Raw genomic sequence first — 8,089 nt, 5'->3', positions numbered from 1 at the left:
TCCTGACCAGGCTGTCATTTTAAAATCAGCAACATTTGCTTTTATAAAAATATGAACATAAAATGTCAGTCTTATCCTGTTGCTAAGTTCACTGTTGGCTCTAGTAATCAATGTGTGGTTTCTCAAACAGAAGGGTTAGTCTCACGAGTGGGTTCCTAAAACCCTGGTAGGCTGTCTGAGTGCATGCATGTCCATATAAACTTATTTACTTAAACAATTCATCTCTAGTTCTTTTTTATGGAGAGGAAACAATACTAATAAACCAGAGATTAGGAATCCAGAAGACCTAGCAGGCATGTCCAGCCTGGCCCCGCAGGCACCACGTATCCCAGGATAGCTACAGATGTAGCTGGACATACCTGGAGACCCCAATATGCTTTCACAATATCAATGGTCTTGACATCTCTGCAGTATTGGAGAACATTAGATGTGCGGTCACCTTCAATTCTGTCTTCTGAATAGACACCTGTTTTTAAACTAACTGTCAGATCTCTGTCTCAACCCATTTCTTCCGGGACAGCACTCAGGACGTGAGGCTGGAAGTGCTTTCTGCAGGGAAAGAAAGGTTGCTTGACTTAACTCTGGCTCTTCCCCTCCCCTCCCCCCTGTATTTTCTTTATTTCCTTGATAGACAAGTGCCGACCAGCCCCAGGGTGCCGTTTGGATGCTCCCAGACCTCAGGCGTTGGACATGGACTTGGTATTCCTGGTGGACAGCTCCCAGGGTGTCAGCAAGGACATATACCTTGGGGCTTTGCGGCTAGTGGATTCAGTGATCAAGGACCTGGAGGTGGCTGCACAGCCTGACACATCCTGGCACGGGGCACGCGCGGCCCTGCTGACACACACAACTCCAGGCTTTTGGCCTGGTGTGGATCAAGCCCCTGTACTTGAATACTTCCACCTGACCTCCCATGGCCACCGGACACAGATGCGAAGACAGATTCGGGAGGCTGCGAGTGGCCTGCTACAGGGAGTCCCCGCCCTGGGCCACGCTCTGGAGTGGACACTGGAAAATGTGCTCCTATCAACCATACTGCCTCGGAGGTCACAACTCCTCTTTGCCATCGTGGCCAGCGAGACAAGCATCTGGGACAGAGAGAAGCTAAGGGCCGTGTCCCAGGAAGCCAAGTGCAAGGGTATCACACTGTTCGTGCTGGCCGTGGGCCCAGGACTGGGAGCCCAGGAACTGGCTGAGTTGGCCAGAGTGGCCAGTGCACCCCCGGAGCAGCACCTGTTACGCCTGGAAGGTGTCTCAGAGGCAGAGGTAGCCTATGCCAGCAGATTCACAGAGGCCTTCCTAAACCTTCTAAAAAGTGAGTGGCAAAGGGGGTGAGTATGGATGTGGGTAGGGGTGTAGGCAGGTGGGTTGGGCAGGGACTGGGTTATCCTAGTGGTGTTGGCCACAGACACTTACAGATGTTTGTTTTTTAAAACACCTTATTTTATTTTTTCAACATTATTTTATTTGATAGTTGAAAGCTTTTATATTCATTGGTAATTTCATACAGAAAAATAATATATTTAGATCATATCACTCTTCCTGTTTTAACTCTTCTTGAACCTTCCCCCATATCCTCTTCCCAACTTCAGCATTTCTTCCTTCTCCTCTTCCTTCTTCTTCATCCTCCCTTTCCTCCTCCTCCTCCTCCTCCTCCTCCTCCTCCTCCTCCTCCTCCTCCTCCTCCTCCTCCTCTTTCCCACTGACTTCATTTAGTACTGTCAATTAGCCTGGGTTTAGGGCCATTTGCTTTAGGAACATGGGCAACGTACCATGAGGCACACGACAAAAGAAACCCGACTGTCCCTCCCTCAGTAGCCCTCACCTGTATATGGCTGTGCTTCAAGGTACAGTATTCAGCAATCTGCTCCTAGTCCCTTTCGAACTCCCCACCCGGTGGCTTGGAGGCCCCAGGCTTCCACGCAGCTTCTCAGTTTTTTTCAGTTGTCAAAATGAGAGTTTCGGGATGTCTGTTCCCTGATCATGAAGTCAGAGTTCATGGAGGGACTCTGCGCGTGCGCATGGGTGCCAGTGTGTGGGCGCTGCCGCCACGCCTACTGCACCTTTCCAGCAGTAGACTGCCATGCTTCTCAGATTTCAACTCACCTGCCCATCCTCTGGGTATCCTGGTCTGGATCTAGTTCTGAAGGTCTGGGCTGGGGTCTGAAGATCTCGATTTCTCAATAGTTTCAGAATGGCACTGTTGGCCCACGGACCGAGGGCTTTGTTTGTTTTTTAGAGACAAGAGTCTTTCTTCATAGCCCAAGATGCCCTCAACTGGCTGTAATCCTGCCTCACCCTTCCAAGTTCTGGGATTGCAGACATGTGCCAGGATCTCAGATTCATGGAGCACATTTTAAGTAACAAGGATAGAGAACTTTATTTTTCTTCTATTTCCTTATTAAATAGGCATTCAAAGCAGTGGCCCAGTTATGGCATTTTAATACATATGTGCTGTTATTCTCTGTTCTCACTAACCCTTTTCTCCTGCACCCTTCTTGAGGAGTTGCAGCTCCCTCTGGCTGGGTCCTTTCCTTCCCTGACAACTCTCCTGCCCCCATCCACACATACTATATCCTAGCATCCTCTTTTGCCTCCTCTCTTGAGAGCTCTTCCTCACTCTTATCTTTATCTTCTATCTAGTTTCATGATCTACATATGCATACGCGTGTGCATGCATGCACACATGTAGCCACCCGCGGCCACAAGTCAACTGGGTTCACCTGAAAGGGGAGCTGGGAATGAAAGGGGAAGGAGGGCGAGAAGAGATGAGGCCAAGACAAAGTTCTCTGATCAAGGCCCCAAGCATCTGATACAGCATTTGGGCTGGAATTCTCCCCTACATCCCTGCCCCATCACACCCAGATGAACCTAATTCATGAGCATCCAGGACCAAAGTGTACCCCTACATAACAGTGTCGACTCAGCATGGGGTATTACCCTGGCCAACTCCAGGTGTTTGTAACTGCAGTGAGCAATTAAAATTAAAACATGCTCAGGGCATGCTGCAAGGTCTGGGTGATGCCTCCTTTCCCGCCATGCTGGAAGACAAGAGTTCCTCAGTGGCTATGGCATCCCACTGTGGTTCTCGAGGGACATCTGCTCTTCATGTCTCAGGAGATGAAGGGGTGCTGATGGACATCTTAGAAGCACTGACATGGTGTTTGCGCCTTCCCATTTGACAGATACTCCACGAGTGAGTTAATTCTAGTCCTAACTTTGTTACACGGAAGCTGTGGGGTAGGAAGAGCCACAGGCTTGCTTTCTCTGAGCCTTAGATTTCTGGTCTTTGCAGAGAGTAATAGAGGTGGTGGCTTGTAGCTCAGTGATTCTTTGAGGAAGAAGCAAGCTGAAAAACAATCGCTTCTCTCATCTGTTTAATGTGATTTTACTTCATTTTTGAGGTTTTATTAGATTTGCACTTTATGTTTGTTGTATTCTTTTATGTTGGGATATTATTTGTCTAGTAGAATGCACTTTATGTTTTTGTTTTGTTTGCTTTTGATTCGATTTTTATTGTTTTATTTGCATTTATTCTTACTTTTGTTTTATGCTTTGTTTGAGTGCCTTTTATGAGTCTTTGATTTTATACCATGGACTTTTTTTTTTTGGTTATCCTTACCGTTCAGTTTGCCTTTTATTTTCACATTTATTTTATTTTACTTTATTTTAGATTTTGCTTTAATTTTATGACTTTTGAGTTTGATGCAGTATTTTTGGTGGTGATTTTAGTGGTATTTCACTTTATTTTGTACTGTTTTTTCTTATTATTTTTAAAACACACACAAGAGGGGGGTGGTTGTCCATTGGAGCATGGTTGACTACCAGTGGCCCCACCCTTAAATAAAACTGGTTTTGTCTCCATCAGTCCCAACCATCAGTATCTCCTCAGATAGGCATGTGGCTAGTGAGCCTCTTCCCCATCCCTGCTAGAATGTTGACTGGCTTACCCCATGCAGGTTTCTGGTTAGCCACCACACCTGCCGTGGGTATAGCGGTACTACACTGTCAAGGAGACACTGCTTCGCTGTGTTGATCCCCACCCTGGCTTCCACGGTCTTTGTATCTCTTCTTTCCTGAAGGTCCCAGAGGATTGCAGGGCTCCCAGTGGTGGTGATTAGATGTCCCGTTTGTGCTGGGCACACCTCAGACACTGTTTTTATTTTGACTATTTTTACATTCTTTATGATTTTATGTTTGATTTGACTTTAAAAAATGTTTTACTTTCAGGTGGAATAAATCAATATCCATCCCCAGAGCTCATTAAAGAGTGTGGAGGCCCAAACCGTGGGGACACCTTGCTGCAGTTCTTCACTGCTGCCAAGAGGTGAGCTTGGGGTGGGGTTGACCCAGGACAGGGATGTCATCTCCTTACATGAAATCCCAGTCTTTAACCTGACCCAGACCATTTGTGAAGCAGCTGGGTTTGACAACTCTGATGGTGCTTAGTATTTCTTTAGTAATTTTTTTTTTTTTTTTTTGAGAAAGGGTGTCAGTGTGTAGCTCAGGAAGCTTTGATCATATGATTCACTTGCTTCCAGAGTGCTGGGATTACAGGTGTGGTACTATGTGTGCATCTCTTTTCTAACTATTTGGTGGTGTGATGGGGTAGATTCAAGGCAGGGTTTCTCTGTGTAGCCCTGGCTGGCTTGAACTCACAGAGATCTGCCTGCCTCTGCCTCCTGAGTGCTGGGACTAATGGCGTGTACCACTATTGCCCTGGTTTGTTGTTCTTTAATGTTAGAAATAAGAATGGGCCTAGAGAGATGGCTGGCGGTTAGGAGCCTTGCTGCACTTGTTCTCAGCATCCATGTGCAGCTCTCCAACAGCTGTGACTGCAGTTACAGGGGGTGCAACACCCTCTCTGGCCTCCATGGTCACTGGGCATGCACATGGTATACACAAATACATGCAAGGCAGACACTCATTTATATAAAATAAGGATAATAAAAAGCAATTTGGGACTAATATTAAACAATTCAAAGAGGACATGGGTTCATTAAAGCACAAAATGAAAACCTCCCATCCCACCATAATAACTGTCCTCTGACCTCAGGTTTCAGAGGCAAAGCTCATGATGCAAAACTCCTGATGCTGCCCCTGGTGCAGCCAGCGTGGTGGGGATCTTCAGCCCAGAGCCTCAGTAGTAGTGTCCACCGAGAGCAGAGCCACTCAGTGTGGTCAGATGACACGGCTTGTGGGAGTCTTTCGTGATGCGGGAGACTGAGCTTAGGCAAGTGTCTCACCAGTGAGCTACATCCCTAGCCACGCAGTGTGACAGATTGCTTTCCTTCAGGTTCTCTAAGCGCCAGTTTGGCACGTCTTCTGCCTTTGCAAATGACTCAGAAGCGCTCAAGTCACCCGGCATCTTTCTAGAGGAGAAGAGGAGAAGCAGGATGGTGTCCGTAGCTCAGCAAGAAGCACTGGGAAGTCATGGAAAGGACAGGGAAGACACTGAAGAAATTGATCAGGAAACGCCCGCAAAAGGAAGACATTTGGGCGCCAGCCATGGTGAGATGCCAAACCATGGCTTCCTTGTTCTCTAAGTTGGGTTCACTTTTGAATATCTTTATCTTTAAAAAAATAATTCTGTGTACATTGTCAACATGCGCTTTTTAGCACGTCTTCTTTACAAATTTATTCACTAAGCTGTATAAAGTACTTTAGGACATCAAAAGAGGCTGACTTTCCCTTCCGTAGAATCTATTTCAGGCCATATTATGTCACCATCTCTCCAGGAAGTGGTGCCAGGTCCCAAGGACTCATGGGCCCATTACAGGGAACCAACCCACAGGCCAATTGATTGCCTCCTCCAGATGTGGTGAATTTACTTTTGACCTTGACCTGATCTCCCTGGTAGACTTCTTGGTCTATGAATGTTCACTGTGGTGTAGTCTCAACAAAAGATAGATAAATAGATAGATAGATAGATAGATAGATAGGTAGGTAGGTAGGTAGGTAGATAGACTCATTATGTATACAGCATTCTGCCTTTGTATATGCCTGCAGGCCAGAAGAGGGTACCAGATCTGACTATAGATGGCTATGAGCCACCATGTGGGTGCTGGGAATTGAACTCAGTGCCTCTGGAAGAGCAGTCAGTGCTCTTAACCTCTGAGCTACCTCTCTCTCATTTAAGGAGCATTTCTAAACAACTGTAGGTTGGTTTTAGATCACAACATGTAGAAGTGTTATGTCTTATCTGTGGTCAGTGGATTAAACTGAACAGTAAACACATTAGTGAGGGACATGCGGTGACTTGACTGTGATTCTTTGTGAAGAGTTATTTATTTTTATTTTCTGTTTGTGTGAGAGTGCCTGCATGCATGTATGCATGTACTATGAGTGCAGTGCCCTTGGAGGCCAGAAGAGGGCATTAGATCCTCAGGAGCTGGGGTCAGGGATAATTGTGGCCCACCATGTGGGTGGTGGGAATTGAACCCAGGTCTCCTAGAAAAGCAGTCAGTGCTCTTAACCACCAAGCCATTTCTCCAGACCCCAACCTCAACATTTCACAAGTCATACGAGAAAATGGAAAGAGTTTCCAATGAGTGGGGGTGGGGTTAGTCCTATTTAGATAAAAGGAGACGTGCTGCTAAATGGCTCACACACTTAGGGCTGCTGGCTAGGAGGCCACGGAACGATGTAGTTTCTCTGTGGCTCACTGCTCTGAATTAGAAGAGTGCTTTTTTCATAGGTTTGTTCTGAGCATAAAGCTTGGTATTCTGTGTTCAGCGCCCGGTAAGCACACAGCATTCTTAGCTGTTGGGACGCAGATGCCGTGTGTAGTTAGTTACCTGTTAGATTCCAAAGCTGCCCACCGCCAGGAGAAACAACAGAGCTAGGCGGCCCCAGAGTAGGTGCTCACAGCAGTGACTTCCCCTCCATAGGTTAAAATGAGCATCAGAAGAGCTCACATGCAGATTGCAATGTTTTCAGTACAGAATATCTTCAGCTAACCTTACTGAGATAACAGTTTTAGTCCCGGATATACGTCAGAATCACCTGCGAATCTTTTCTTATTAATTAAGATTATTAAGCCTGTTCCTTGACAATTTCATACATGTGTATCATTCATTCTGTTTACTTGGTCCCCCCTTTGTCATTTCTCTTCTATCCCCATCAACTGTCCTCTCCATCCCACAGAGCCCCTCTTCATATTCTGTGACCCACCAAGTCTAGCAGCCATCAGTGTGAATTATGGGTTTGGAGCTTTCCATTTGAACCTGGTGGGCTGAGCCATGGGTGTACAATCAAAGACGATGACTCTTTGTTGAAAGTTCAGCATGGAGGGGCAGGACCTTCTGGGCCTCCTTTCCTTTTATGACCAACTGTTGATAGGGTGAGTCTTGCACAGGTTCAGTTCAGGCTGCCATAGTTTCTGATTGTCGTGGTCGCGTAGAATCCAGAAGATGGCAGATCTCAGCCCTCCTCTCTGTCTTCTACCTCTTGTGTTCTCTCCACCCCTTCTTCGGTGATGTTCCCCGAGCCATAGAGGAAGTGGGGTAAACATCTTATTTAGGACTGAGCATTCAACTGCCACATATCACCTGGGAATCCTGGGACATTCTCCTCCGAGCAGTCTGAGCAGTCTGTATGTGTGGGACTTACCGGGGATTTCCCAGTGTAGCCAACAATGACAACGTCTGCTCTAAGGCACCATTTATCACAACACCAAGGTCAAAAAGATGGAGAACCGCTGCCTGGCTATCTAATCCAGACCTAGCCATAAACCTGACGCCTGCAGGTCCCCAGTATCTCAGCCACTCTGCTACTTGGCTGTGTCTGGCTCTCTCTCCTCCTGCACTCCAAGGCCATCCTTAGCTCTATCACAACCTCAAGCCCCTTCCTTCAGGTTTTCTTACCATAGTTGCTCCTTTTGCGTTGTTGAAGAGAAGCAAAGGTGAACAGTCAAACCTTTAACTTCCTTTCTCTTGCCCCGCCCACTCCATGTTCTCCCGTTGGAGAAAAGAGCTGGCTGGTCTCCATCTTCTTCTGAATTGCTGAGAAAGACAAAAATGCTTTTTCAGACCCTTGAGTTTCTTGGGGACTCTGCCATTGATGATTGTCCCCTTCCTTTTCAAACCAC

General features: G+C 46.6%; 1 protein-coding gene across 1 annotated transcript in view; it reads left to right on the top strand.

Annotated features, from left to right (window-relative positions):
- The window catches only part of LOC117693537 (collagen alpha-4(VI) chain-like), a 108,767-nt gene that overhangs the window by 96,779 nt on the left and 3,899 nt on the right, over positions 1 to 8,089 (top strand). Inside the window, exons 34-36 of the mRNA XM_076917815.1 lie at positions 632 to 1,315; positions 4,231 to 4,327; positions 5,297 to 5,511. Coding sequence (XP_076773930.1) covers positions 632 to 1,315; positions 4,231 to 4,327; positions 5,297 to 5,511 — 996 coding nt within the window. The remainder of the gene's footprint in view (positions 1 to 631; positions 1,316 to 4,230; positions 4,328 to 5,296; positions 5,512 to 8,089) is intronic.

The sequence above is a fragment of the Arvicanthis niloticus genome, chromosome 21, assembly GCF_011762505.2.
Source record: "Arvicanthis niloticus isolate mArvNil1 chromosome 21, mArvNil1.pat.X, whole genome shotgun sequence".
In the NCBI taxonomy this organism is placed as follows: domain Eukaryota; kingdom Metazoa; phylum Chordata; class Mammalia; order Rodentia; family Muridae; genus Arvicanthis; species Arvicanthis niloticus.
The sequence above is the reverse complement of the archived record's forward strand: the minus strand, read 5'-3'. Positions and strand labels throughout refer to the sequence as shown.